The sequence below is a fragment of the Zeugodacus cucurbitae genome, chromosome 2, assembly GCF_028554725.1.
Source record: "Zeugodacus cucurbitae isolate PBARC_wt_2022May chromosome 2, idZeuCucr1.2, whole genome shotgun sequence".
Taxonomy (NCBI): Eukaryota; Metazoa; Arthropoda; class Insecta; order Diptera; family Tephritidae; genus Zeugodacus; species Zeugodacus cucurbitae.
Genome location: NC_071667.1, coordinates 41,990,054 through 42,004,449, shown reverse-complemented (window position 1 = coordinate 42,004,449; position 14,396 = coordinate 41,990,054). Strand labels below are relative to the sequence as shown.

The window sequence follows — 14,396 nt, the reverse complement described above, 5'->3', positions numbered from 1 at the left end:
CTTTAACGCGCCGTATGATGTTTGAAATATCTGTATGGAAAATTAATTAGAATTTAAGACAAGATAATATTAATATATTCAACATTTATTTACGTATTCAATGGTTTCGTCCTTGATGTTGACCATTGTTGGCGTAGCTTCTATTGCGTGCTTCTAATTGACAATGAGATGAAGTATTACTGTATCACCCTCTTCAATTCCATCTTTTGGCTTTAGAAAACTTATATTTTACGTTTTACTTATTTAAAAATGCGTGGTTCAATAATTTAAACTTTAATTAGGCTGCAGATCATTGATTTAAATAAAACAAGCAAAACAATATTCCACAAGCAGCTATGATAGAGCTCAAAACAAAACTTGTTCAAACACACGAGAACTTTGGTTGTTTTCGCATTCAGGGTTTTGTACGAGAGAAGAGTTGATTATATGCGTGTATGTAGTGGTGTTATTAAAATTTATTTGAATGTGTTGGAGTTTCAGTACCCATTACTTGCAGGGAATGAACTACAAACGGATCCATTCAGAATTTTTACCAACAATGTAGAAATTTTAAACTAATTGTATATATTATGTAAAAGAATTAAAAGTTTTAGATTTCGAAAAATTCCAGCATAATTTTTGGAAATTTGATATGTTACTCTTTTGTTTTTATGTATATCTCTTCTATATATGTATATATATATAAATATTTCAGTAAAAAACAGTACCAGTAGAAAGATGGCGTAACCACATACACAACCATACTTAATTTATAAAAATTGGCTTTTATTTTTTTCGAACATCTAACTTTAGCCCTTAAAATATTTTGTCATATAAGTTTAAACGAAAAATTATATACACCATTGAATAAAAAGGAAAATTTAGATTGTATCCATATTTTGGATCTCTTAGTAATTAGAGTTGAACTTCCATAACTCGAACTTCTACAACTCGAAGTTCTCCATAACTCGAATTCTTGAATTGAATTGAAATTTAATACAAATTACCTTCCGTAGCTCGGAAGTCTCCTTCACTCGAAGTTTTTTGTGGATTATGGTGATTCGAGTGAGCGAAGTTCAAATAAATATCCTCTAATTAGTTATAATGCTTTTTATTAAGCCATTTTTCGAAATTCGAAAGAAAATATTTCGATTTTGGAGTCTAACTTCGAAAATCGGAGAATATACGTTCTTTACTTATGACTTAATCTCCCAGAAAAACTATGTTTGATCCAATACACAGCCGAGTGTTGTATAGTGTTATTATAACATTTCTTTCTTAAATCCGAACGTATATGTTTATATAGTCAATAAGTAAGCTAATTTACTTGACAAAGTTAAAATATGATTTTTTTCTATTCTCTCTATCTATGGCTTTAATTTGAAATGTTTATTTTAGTAGCAAACTAGTTCGAAGCATATCTTTTAAATACATTTAACTCTAAATTTACGAACTCGTCAATTTGATGAGTTTGCGATTTCATGCTTAAAAATTCTTAATATAGAAACAATTTTTTTTTAATATTAAATAATAGTTTTTAATAATCTAATGCTGCGTATATAAACCAATAATAATTTTTCCTGAAACAGTTGTTTTTTTATTATTTCTAAATGTAGTATACCTATTTTAGCGAAAACCCGTCATTTTACGGACAAAGTTAAATGAGTATACAAATATGAAAAAAGTGACAAAAACAAAATGACTTAAAACTGAATAAGAAATAACAACAACAAGTTAATATCGTCAATTTCACTGTAAATTCGTGAGTGAATATTATCGTAATACCTAAAATCGTAAAAGTGAAATATGGATATTATTAGAGATACTGAAATCGAAAGTATGGAAACCATTAGATTAAAGTGGAGGTAGTGGTAGATAACCAGCTTATATTATATTCAAAGATGTATCAAAATCAACAGCTTAAATAAAACGAAACGCGTAAAATTTGAAAAAATAGATTTTGAGTAGTTACAATGGCATAATTACAATCATTTCTATAGAGTTTGAATGTTATAGGTGCGTGTAAAGTGGGAGCTTCGAAATCTCCATATTTAGAATCTAAGAAATAGGGTCTTTTCACAAACAATATCCACATTATGAAAATTTCATTCGCTTTATACGAAGTCAGAGAATAACATCGGACAATTTTATTTTAATTTTAACAATATAGAAGGGATTTATCCAAAGTAATCAGTCTTTTTACAAGAATGTTTTATAACAGAATAGAAATGGGAACCAGCAATGTCTCTATATTGTGGAGAGAGGCCACTGTAATAAACATATCCCAGAAAAATTGGCTTTTTCAATTAGCTGACGAAATGCGTAGTGACTATTAGGACGAAAAAAAATCCATTCAACTCAATTCCTGATATCCGAAATCCAAGCGAAGGAAAATCTTTCCAAATTTGGTTATGTAACCAAATAAAAGTAACAATATTTGTATTAAATTTAAATATATATGCGAGAAGTGTACAACCAAAATGGAATAAACATATATAAAATGTAGATAATAATGAATAAAAATTTTGAATTAAGTTTTTTATAAATAATTTACAACAAAATCGCACTTGAATATACCCGTCAAAATGACGGGTTGAGTAAAAACATGTAAGGAAGGGCTAAGTTCGGGTGTAACCGAATATTTTATACTCTCGCAATTTATTTATTTAATTTTATTAATATTACGCACAATTTGACCCACATATTCGTCATATAAATGGTATAAAGTCCGTTGAAAGTTGGAAACCGTAATATTAGGTATATAGAAGTCAGGTGAAGTTAAGACCCGACTTCGCGTATTTTTGTATTAAAATAACATAAGTAAATTACGAGAGTATAAAACGTTCGGTTACATCCGATCTTAGTCCTTTTATAATTGATTCTCATATATTTTTCTTCGACATAACATTTTCAATTCCTTTTTTGTTACTTTTATTTTTTTATTCTTACAGCTAATCAAAACAGATCAAGGTTTTTAATTGTGACATGTACCATCGGAATCCATGCTGTGTGGTTAAAAATATTAGCGGGAGTTAGGTGTAGAAGTTGCCTGGAAGAGGATGAGGTGGAGTCATCTCATCACATCAAGATAACTATTTCCTGGATCTTACTTTGTTGAAAAACCGCGCGAACTACCGGCTTTGTCGAATTTTAATATCCAATCAAGAGAGTGATTCTGACGAAGGACTGTCTCTCATAGTCTAACTGTGTTTCCCTCGGGGAACAGCCATACAACCTATGATAGTCATGATTAAATTGCACGTGTTTTGTTTTTACGCCATTTTTTGGCCTATTTCTTGCTTTTACAGCGGCCCATAAATTGAAAACCGTAGTATTCTCGTAAGAAATCGTCATAAAACCGTATAATTCACTGAAATACAGATAATGCACTGCTGCGTATACATATGTTGAGTGAAGATTCGGTCATTATGCACAAAGAACGGGCGAAACGGGTGATAAGCCACAAGAGCATACATCTTATTGCTTATTTCTTTTATGATAAGAGCATGTCAAATGTATGCATGTGTATACATACACCTACGTAGTATTCGTCAGTATGCATGTTATTTGTGTTTAAGTTTATTATATATGTATGAATGCAAATACATATATACATTGTGTAAACAAAGTATGATAAGTACAGTGTCATTTACGGCTTGTTGTCGCACTATTTCTGTATTCTCATTATTCCGTCAGTATATCATTTGCTTGTGCAGCATCTCATCCGTGTCTTTAGTATAATTGTCGACGAACTGTCAGCATTAAATAAAGTGATATTTTTGGCAAATTTTGTCTATATAGAAATTTTAAACATTAACTAAATTCGTTCTGTTATCGAATATTTTTTGTTTGTTTCGTTTAAATCACATAACGGATTTATATGCATAAATTTTGTGTGTTGCCTGTGAACTGCAAAGTATTATGTCTGATGCGACTACAGTTATAAGCCAAGACACAAGGTTATATTTCGATTTTAATGAGTATTTATTGGGTGCTGTATCCACAGACTAGACCTATAGTTGTTAAATTTAAATTTGCTTCTCGGAAAAATTGTATAGCCCGTTGAATAAGAGATTTTTTTGGAATTTTTAGTAACGGTATTTAGTAATTAACAATAATAAAACATCGAAACCAAATATTCCATTTTCGAAAATCGTAGAATACAATTTTATTTACTTATGACTCAATCTTCGGGAAAACATTATTTTGGTTTCGAGTGTTGTACGGTGTAATGAATATTTTCCTAAAGATACTTTAAATGAAGGCTAAAGTAAAAAAAAAAACAGTTAAATGTCAAAAATGTATACCGATTTCATAAATTTTTGACATTTTTCTTCCTATATACATATAATCCCTCCTTTTTAATAATGTATTCATTTTCATATTGTTTCATAATTTTAGTGAATGTCACCAATTATTCGAGGTTATTAAAAGTTGTGTTAGCCTGGAATTTTACGAAGATCAATGGTGTTATGGTGACGACGACAATTTCACAGATTTCAATTTTTATTTTAATAAACAAATGATTTCATCCAATGAGTTCAATATCAGTGGAAATATCTCAACAAATAGTTTTGCTAGCGATGATTTCGGCGATAGTATTTTAGAAGAAAATGGGAGAATATCCCTGGCTTATGAAAATTTACGAACAATACCCCAACGAATCGCTGTGAAATTTGCTACGCACACAAAATTTCTGGACCTTAGTTGTAACCAGTTTCAAAATTTATCGTTTTTATCATTCTTCAATGAGTTGGATACTCTAATATTAGATCATAATTGTAATTTGGATTCTAGTACGCTACCGTTTTTGCCCAATTTAAAAATTTTATGGTATGTATTATTTGAACTATATAACTATATCTACTACTCATTTTATAAATAAAAATTTTGGTAGGATTAATAACTGTAATATTTATAATCTGGACGAGTGGATGGAACGGATACAATCTCATTGTCCATTATTGGAACATCTTTCTGTAATGGGTAATCCGGTGGCCAACAAGGACATAGTACACACAATAACATCAACACCCAAAGAATTGTCTTCGGCAACCAGTTCTAAAGCCGACTACCGTGAATATATCCTTAATGCTATGCCCTTTTTGAAGAGCCTGGATGGAATCGAGAGAAGCAACAATTTATCGACACAGAAAGAAATTGACTACACATTCAGCAGCAGCTATGGTAATAGTCAATCCACTTCTTCTAACTCAAACAACTTATTTCCTAAAGATGAGAGAAGCCAACAAATGTTTCAAATTTTTAATTTAAAGAAATTATTTCAACTTAGTGGAAGAAGAAAAAAAATACCATCATCTACCATTTAGTACACATACATACATATAAAACTTAAGGAAGATCATGTGTAAGGTTTCCATAACTTTATTTAATTTCTCGAATTAGTCAATATTACTGTATACACGCACTAACGAACCATATAGTAGATGTATTTAGTTTTTGTATACTATCTTAAAATCATACAAATTTAAACAAAATATTCTTAAGTATTAAGTTATTTAATTTTAGTAAACATAAATTTCATACAATGTTTATAATGAAGCATAATACAATTAAAAAGCATAAAATATTTTAGTGGACCAATGTCCATGTCAGTGATATAGTGGTTGCATGTAGAGTCTGACTGCGTTGGAAATTGAAAAAAAACTCACATTTTTAATTAACCACCATTGGCGAATCGGCGAATTTCACTCAAAATTGGGAGATCTGAGACCGTCGTTCGAAATTTGTCAAAAAGCTGAGCTTGCGTGATTTAGCCCAAATTCATTACGAAACCACCAAAAACAGGCTGACATGTGCACAAATAAAAGATAAATTATGTCTATCTGTGATCAAACGACACCTTGTACGTATTTTGAGAGAAACTGGAGGCTTAAAATGGCAAGAAACGTTCGGGCGTCCAAATTTGTCGAGGATGCACAAAACAAACGTCGACGTTTGCTCAAAATTATATGCACTGGAAAACGGAGTGAGAAAATGTCATATCAGATGAGAAGAAATTCAATCTTGGTGATTCTGATGGTTTAAGCATTTCTTGGCAGGAGGCGCAATTTTGAAGAGGTTCCGTAATGAAAATTAAATTGTGTGCAATTTAAAACGAATAAAAGCTTGTTGGATGGAAATTGAATCCGATGTACTTGGAAAATTAGTAGAAATAATGCCCAATAGAATTTTCAAACTCATAACATCTAAAGGAATTGTAATTAAGTATTATTACTGACTATTCACCAGTATTCACACTTATTTTTTACGAAAAGTCAAATGCGTTTAATCAATTCATTAAGTAGTTTTATACTATTTTCCCAAAGAAAATATTTTGAGAAAAAATTGTTTGTGAATTTATTAAAAACAAATTTTCAAAAAGACAATAGAGTTGGTGTTTGGAAATACAGTTGAAGTGAACGTAAGTACAACTTTCGGTGCCTGGAAAAATCTAAATTACATTGTCAAACTGAATGCTAAAACGGCCTTGAGTTGTAAGAATTGTACATTAAAGAAAGGCACAGAGTCCTAACGTAAATTGAATATATCTTCACTTTTGTGGTTTGCGGAATCTGATAAAAACGAAAACAAAATTACTTAAACGCTTCGTTAGAGAACCTAAAAATTATAATATAAAAACAAGTTATTCTTATTAATAGTGACAGCCGTACTAAACACGTGCTTAAGCAAATTATTATTATATATATATATATTTGGCGTAGAAACCGCTTAAGCGATTATAGCCGAATCCACCAGAGCGCGCCACTCGTTCCTACATTTTGCTTTTTGACGCTAACTGGAAACACCTAGTGAAGCCAGGTCACTTTGCATTTGATCTTTCCACCGGAGTGGAGGTCGTCCTCTTCCGCGGCTACCTCCAGCGGGTACTGCATCGAACACTTTCAGAGCTGGAGTGTTTTCATCCATTCGTACAACATGACCTAGCCAGAGTAGCCGCTGTCTTTTTATTCGCTGAACTATGTCAATGTCGTCGTATAAATCGTACAGCTCATCGTTCCATCGTCTGCGGTATTCGCCGTTGCCAATGTTGAGAGGACCATAAATCTTACGCAAAACCTTTCTCTCGAAAACCCCAAGAGTCGTCTCATCGGATGTTGTCATCGTCCACGCTTCGGCGCCATACATCAGGACGGGAATAATGAGCGACTTGTAGAGTTTGATTTTTGTTCGTCGAGAGAGGACTTTACTGTTCAATTGCCTACTCAGTCCAAAGTAACACCTGTTGGCAAGAGTGATTCTGCGTTGGATTTCAAGGCTGATATTGTTGGTGTTGTTAACGCTGGTTCCCAAGTAGACGAAACTATCTACTACTTCAAAGGTATGACTGTCAACAGTGACGTGGAAGCCAAGACGCGAGTGCGCTGACTGTTTGTTTGATGACAGGAGATATTTCGTCTTGTCCTCATTCACCACCAGCCCCATACGCTTCGCTTCTTTATCTAGTCTGGAAAAAGCATAACAAACGGCGCGCTTGTTGCTTCCGATGATATCAATATCATCGGCATACGCCAGCAGCTGTACACTCTTGTAGAAGATTGTACCTTCTCTATTTAGCTCTGTAGCTCGTATTATTTTCTCCAGTAATAGATTGAAGAAGTCGCACGATAGTGAGTCACCCTGTCTGAAGCCTCGTTTGGTATCGAATGGCTCGGAGAGGTCCTTCCAGATCCTGACTGAGCTTTTGGTGTTGCTCAACGTCAGTTTACATAGCCGTATTAGTTTTGCAGGGATACCAAATTCAGACATCGCGGCATAAAGGCAGCTGCTTTTCGTGCTATCGAAGGCAGCTTTAAAATCGATGAAAAGATGGTGAGTATCGATTCTTCTCTCTCGGGTCTTTTCCAAGATATGGCTCATGGTGAATATCTGGTCCATTGTCGATTTTCCAGGTCTAAAGCCACACTGATAAGGTCCAATCAGTTCGTTGACGGTGGGCTTTAGTATTTCACACAATACGCTCAACAAGACCTTATATGCGATATTGAGGAGACTTATACCACGGTAATTGGCGCAGATTGTGGGGTCTCCCTTTTTATGGATTGGGCAGAGCACACTGAGATTCCAATCGTCGGGCATGCTTTCTTCCGACCATATTCTACAAAGAAGCCGATGCATGCACCTTATCAGTTCTTCGCCGCCGTATTTGAATAGCTCGGCCGGTAGTCCATCGGCCCCCGCCGCCGATGGGGAATCGATTGGGGAATCGGGTTCGCCATCTCCTGGTGTTGTACTTTCACTGCCATTCAGCAGGCTGGAGAAGTGTTCCCTCCACAAACTCAGTATACTCTGGTCATCAATAACTAGATCACCTCTGGGGGTCCTACAGGAGTGCGCTCCGGTCTTGAAACCTTCAGTTAGTCGCCGGATCTTTTCGTAAAATTTTCGAGCATTACCCCTGTCGGCCAGCTTGTCAAGCTCTTCATACTCACGCATTTCGGCCTCTTTCTTTTTTTGTCTGCAAATGCGTCTCGCTTCCCTCTTCAGCTCTCGGTAACTTTCCCATCCCGCTCGTGTTGCGGTCGATCGCAACATTGCGAGGTAAGCAGTCTGTTTTCTCTCCACTGCGAGACGACAATCCTCATCATACCAGCTGTTTTTTTGACTTTTCCGAAAACCAATGGTTTCGGTTGCAGCAGTACGTAAGGAGTTTGATATGCCGTCCCACAGCTCCCTTATACCGAGATGCTGATGAGTGCTCTCAGAGAGCAGGAGTGCAAGTCGAGTAGAAAATCGTTCGGCTGTCGGTTGTGATTGCAGCTTCTCGATGTCGAACCTTCCTTGTGTTTGTTGACGTGTACGCTTTTCTACACAGAGGCGGGTGCGTATCTTAGCTGCTACAAGATAGTGGTCCGAGTCGATGTTGGGACCACGAAGCGTACGCACATCAAAAACACTAGAGACATGTCGTCCATCTATCACAACATGATCGATCTGGTTGCGAGTGATTCGATCAGGGGACAGCCAAGTAGCTTTATGGATTTTCTTATGCTGGAATCTAGTACTACAGACGACCATATTTCGGGCCCCGGCGAAGTCGATCAGCCTCAGACCGTTTGGTGATGTTTCGTCATGGAGGCTGAATTTTCCGACTGTTGTGCCAAAGACACCTTCTTTACCCACCCTAGCGTTGAAATCGCCAAGCACGATTTTGACATCGTGGCGGGGGCAGCGCTCATAGGTACGTTCTAGGCGCTCATAGAAGGTATCTTTGATCACTTCGTCCTTCTCTTCCGTCGGGGCGTGGGCGCAAATAAGCGATATGTTGAAGAACCTCGCTTTGATGCGGATTGTGGCTAGACGTTCATCCACCGGAGTGAATGCCAGGACTCGACGACGGAGTCTCTCTCCCACCACGAACCCCACACCGAATTTGCGCTCCTTTATATGGCCGCTGTAGTAGATGTCACAAGGACCCACCTTCTTCCGTCCTTGTCCCGTCCATCGCATTTCTCGGATTGCGGTGATGTCAGCCTTTACTCTTACGAGGACATCAACCAGCTGGGCAGAGGCACCTTCCCAATTAAGGGTCCGGACATTCCAGGTGCATGCCCTTATTTCGTAGTCCTTTAAACGTTTGCAGTGGTCGTCATCAAAATTGGGGTCTCTCATCCGAGGCTGTTTTTTCTTTTTCATTGGGGGGTGTTTTTATGTGGTGGGTCCCAAACCCTACGCACAACCGCATAGGCGGGCTTCGCCTTCTCACTTTAGCTCGCCTCCAAACGGATGTCTGTTGGCTACCCAGAGGATACTTGGTCTAAGACCGGAAGTCGTGAGCTGCTTGAGCCACATGTAAAAGAATCGTTCCTGGCCACTCCCAAGTGAATGACAGTCAGAAACTTTCCTCACTTACGTGAACTTCTACATATGACTCCATCCTCCATATATATATATACATATGATAATAATATATTTAAAAATATTTGGAATGCAATTTTGATTTAGTTGATTGTTAAGTTTAGCTTCAGAAAAGTTCCTTGGGGACTACGAAATCTAAACTTTCTACTCTAAACTAAGTGTACTGCGGTAACACTGTTTTGTTTCTTTCCTTTTTTCTTTTCTGTGCTGTATAAGTGAAGTTGTGGTGCTGGTGCTGCTGTGCAATCAGATATAAAATAAGAATAATAAATAACTAAAAGAAGATATAAAGCTTGTGTTTAAAATATATTTTGTGAAGGATAAATAACAACAGGTTATGGGCCCAGTCCACGCCTAAGAAACAATAATTAAGAAAATTAAATTTAATTGTGAAATACATATTTCAATTTCTGGTGAAATTCATTTTTCAAAGAAGCGGGTCATGTACTACGCATTAGTTTGAAAGGCTGTGTTTGTGTATGAAATACAATGGACAAGGCAAAGCGAAACATTAAACCGTGCGATGGCGAGAAATACGCGATATGGAAGTTTAGGATTAGGGCTCTATTGGCTGAAATGGATATTCTTAAAGTAATTGATAACAATGCACCTCATGAGGCAGACGAGGAATGGAAGAAAGCCGAGCGTTGTGCGAAAAGTACACTAATAGAATATTTAAGTGATGCTTTTCTTAATTTCGCCACAAGCGACATAACGGCGTGTGAAATTCTAAGAAATTTAGATGCTATATATGAACGAAAGAGTTGGCAGTTAGAAAACGTTTGCTTTCTCTCAAGCTATCGAGTGAGAAGTCGCTACTGTCCCATTTTAACATTTTCGACGAATTGATTAGTGAGTTACTAGCAGCAGGAGCAAAAATTGAAGAGATGGATAAGATCTCTCATTTGCTGATTACATTGCCTTCATCTTACGATGGCGTCATCACAGCAATAGAGACATTATCTGAAGATAATCTAACTTTAGCTTTTGTGAAAAATAGATTGCTAGACCAGGAGATTAAAATAAAAAATGATAGCAACGACACAAGCACGAAAATTATGAATGCGGTGGTTAAACACAAAACAAACACTTATAAAAATAATTCATTTAAAAGGCAGGGATATAAACAAAAGAAACCGTTTAAGGGAAATATTAAAAGTAGGGTTAAATGTCATCACTGTGGCAAAGAAGGTCACATTAAAAAATATTGTTTTCATTATAAAAGAATAATAAATGATAAAAACAAAGAAAATAGACAAGCCAGCACCACACCACAAGCAAGCACCGCAACATCACAGGGCTTCGCATTTATGGTAAAAGTGAAAAGTACCAAATCAATGGATAAGTGTGATTTTATCCTTGATTCGGAAGCAAGTGACCATTTAATAAATGATGAACTACTTTATACTGACGCTGTGGAGTTGGTGCCGCCACTGAAGATTGCAGTTGCCAAGCAAGGCGAATACATCTATGCAACAAAGCGTGGCATTGTGCGATTGTGCAATGAATACGACATCACGCTGGAGGACGTGCAATTTTCAAAGCAGGCTGCAGGAAACTTAGTTTCGGTGAAGCGTCTGCAGGAGGCAGGCATGTCAATACAATTTGACAAGGATGGTGTATCCATCTCTAAAAATGGATTAACGATTGTTAAAAATACAGGTATGTTAAATAATATACCTATTGTTACGTTTCAAGCATATAGCATAGATGCGAAACTTACAAGTAATTTTCGGTTATGGCAAGAGAGGTTTGGCCATATAAGTAATGGCAAATTATTGGAAATAAAGCGAAAGAATATGTTTAGTGACACTAACCTTTTAAAGAATTTAGAACTAACAGGAGAAATTTGTGAACCATGTCTAAATGGAAAACAGGCTAGATTACCGTTTAAACAGTTTAAGGATAAGACCCATATAAAAAGGCCTCTATTTGTAGTTCACTCAGTTGTCTGTGGACCCATATCTCCAGTTACCCTAAATGATAAAAATTATTTCGTGATCTTTGTTGATCAGTTTACTCACTATTGTGTAACTTATCTTATGAGAAATAAATCAGATGTATTTAACATGTTCCAAGATTTTGTGGCGAAGAGTGAAGCGCATTTTAACCTAAAAATTGTTAATTTGTATATTGATAATGGTAGAGAATACCTATCAAATGAGATGCGACAGTTTTGTGTTAAGAAGGGAATTTCCTATCACTTAACAGTGCCGCATACCCCACAGTTAAATGGCGTTTCGGAAAGAATGATCCGAACGATTACAGAAAAAGCTCGTGCCATGGTTAGTGGTGCACAACTAAACAAAAGTTTTTGGGGTGAAGCAGTATTAACTGCAACTTACTTAATTAACAGAATTCCAAGCAGAGCAATTTTTGATAGTACGGTGACTCCGTATGAGATGTGGTACAATAAAAAGCCTAATCTAAAACATTTGAGAGTGTTTGGTGAAACTGTATATGTGCACAGTAAAAACAAAAAGGGCAAGTTTGATGATAAATCATTCAAAACCATTTTTGTGGGCTATGAACCAAATGGTTTTATATTGTGGGATGCTGTTAATAACAAATTTATTGTTGCAAGAGATGTTGTTGTAGATGAAACCAATATGGTTAATTCTAGAGCTGTTAAATTTGAAACAGCATTCCTGAAAGACAGCAAGGAAAATATAAATGAAAATTTCCCGAATGAAAGTAAGGAAATTAAAGAGACAGAGTTCTCCAAATGCGACAACACACAATTCCTGAACGATAGTAAGGAAACTAATGAAAATTTTCTGAATGAAAGTAAGAAAAGAAAGCGAGCTGATTCCCTGAATGAAAGTAAGGGAACAACCAACTCGAATGAGAGTAGGAAAAGTAAAACAGCTGAACTTGCAACCGATAGCTCTAAAATAATGAGTAGAAGAAGCGAGAGATTGAAAACTAAGCCCCAGATATCATATAATGAAGATGATAATAATTTAAATAAATTTGTTTTAAATGCGCACACTGTTTTTAACGATGTCCCAAATACATTTGATGAAATTCAGTATAGGGAGGACAAATCCTCTTGGGAGGAAGCCATAAATACAGAATTGAATGCCCATAAGTTAAATAATACCTGGACAGTTACACAAAGGCCTGAGAATAAAAACATTGTTGATAGCAAGTGGGTATTTTCTATTAAATATAACGAACTAGGAGATCCAATTAGATATAAAGCAAGACTAGTTGCACGAGGATTTACCCAAAAGTATCAAGTCGATTATGAAGAGACGTTTGCCCCAGTAGCTAGAATTTCAAGCTTTCGAATTATATTACCTTTAGCAGTACAGTACAGCTTGAAAGTTCATCAAATGGATGTGAAAACAGCTTTCTTAAACGGCACATTGAAAAAGGAAATTTATATGAAACTTCCTCAAGGTGTACCAAGCAATGGTGACAATGTGTGTAAATTGAATAAGGCAATTTACGGACTCAAACAAGCCGCTAGATGCTGGTTGAAGTATTTGAGCAAGCATTGAAAGACTGTAAGTTCGTTAACTCTTCAGTAGATCGCTGTATATACATATATTCTTGATGAAGGAAATATCAAAGAAAATATTTATGTGCTGTTGTATGTTGATGATGTAGTAATAGCTACGGGGAATATGGAAACAATGAATAACTTTAAAAGGTATCTAATGAAAAAATTTAGAATGACAGACCTTAAAGAAATAGGACATTTTATTGGAATAAGAATAGAAGTGTATGAAAATGAAATTCATTTAAGTCAGGCTGCTTATGTTAAAAGAATTTTGAATAAATTCAACATGGATAATTGCAACGCAGTTAGTACACCCTTACCAAGCAAACTAAATTATGATGAACTAAATTCTGATGAAAACTGTAATGCCCCATGTCGTAACCTCATAGGATGTTTAATGTACATAATGCTGTGTACACGTCCAGATTTAACTACTGCAATTAATATCTTGAGTAAATATAGTAGTAAAAATAATTCCGAATTATGGCAGTGCTTAAAGAGAGTTCTGAGGTATTTAAAGGGTAGCATAGATATGAAACTTGTTTTCAAAAGAAATACAGAATTTAAAAATACAATAATTGGTTTCGTGGATTCTGATTGGGGAGGTAATGAGTTTGATAGGAAAAGTACCACAGGGTATTTATTTAAAATGTTTGATTCAAACCTAATATGTTGGAACACAAAGAGGCAGAACTCAGTAGCAGCCTCGTCAACTGAAGCTGAGTATATGGCCCTATTTGAAGCCGTGAGAGAAGCGCTATGGCTAAAATCTCTTCTTAGCAGTGTTAATATTAATCTGAAAAACCCAATCAAAATCTACGAAGATAATCAAGGCTGCATAAGCATAGCAAATAACCCCTCATGTCATAAACGGGCTAAATACATAGATATAAAATATCATTTTGCACGAGAGCAGATCGATTGTAATACCATTTGTCTTGAGTATATTTCCACAGAAAACCAGCTTACGGACATATTTACGAAGCCATTGCCGACCTCACGATTTGAAGAGTTGCGGAAAGAATTGGGA

General features: G+C 35.7%; 1 protein-coding gene across 4 annotated transcripts; it reads left to right on the top strand.

Annotated features, from left to right (window-relative positions):
• The first annotated feature begins 3,628 nt into the window (after nucleotides 1-3,628).
• Nucleotides 3,629-5,734, top strand: LOC105219525 (leucine-rich melanocyte differentiation-associated protein). 4 transcript variants are annotated; one of them, XM_011195725.3, is made up of 3 exons: nucleotides 3,629-3,749; nucleotides 4,381-4,812; nucleotides 4,877-5,734. In XM_011195725.3, the coding sequence occupies exons 2-3, from the start codon at nucleotides 4,502-4,504 to the stop codon at nucleotides 5,307-5,309; spliced, it is 744 nt and encodes a 247-aa protein (XP_011194027.1). In that variant the 5' UTR covers nucleotides 3,629-3,749; nucleotides 4,381-4,501; the 3' UTR covers nucleotides 5,310-5,734. The 4 variants fall into 4 exon arrangements, with proteins under 4 accessions (XP_011194027.1, XP_011194026.1, XP_011194025.2 ...); XM_011195724.3 differs by having other exon boundaries at nucleotides 3,635-3,970; XM_011195723.3 differs by having other exon boundaries at nucleotides 3,654-3,938.
• Nucleotides 5,735-14,396: the final 8,662 nt, after the last annotated feature.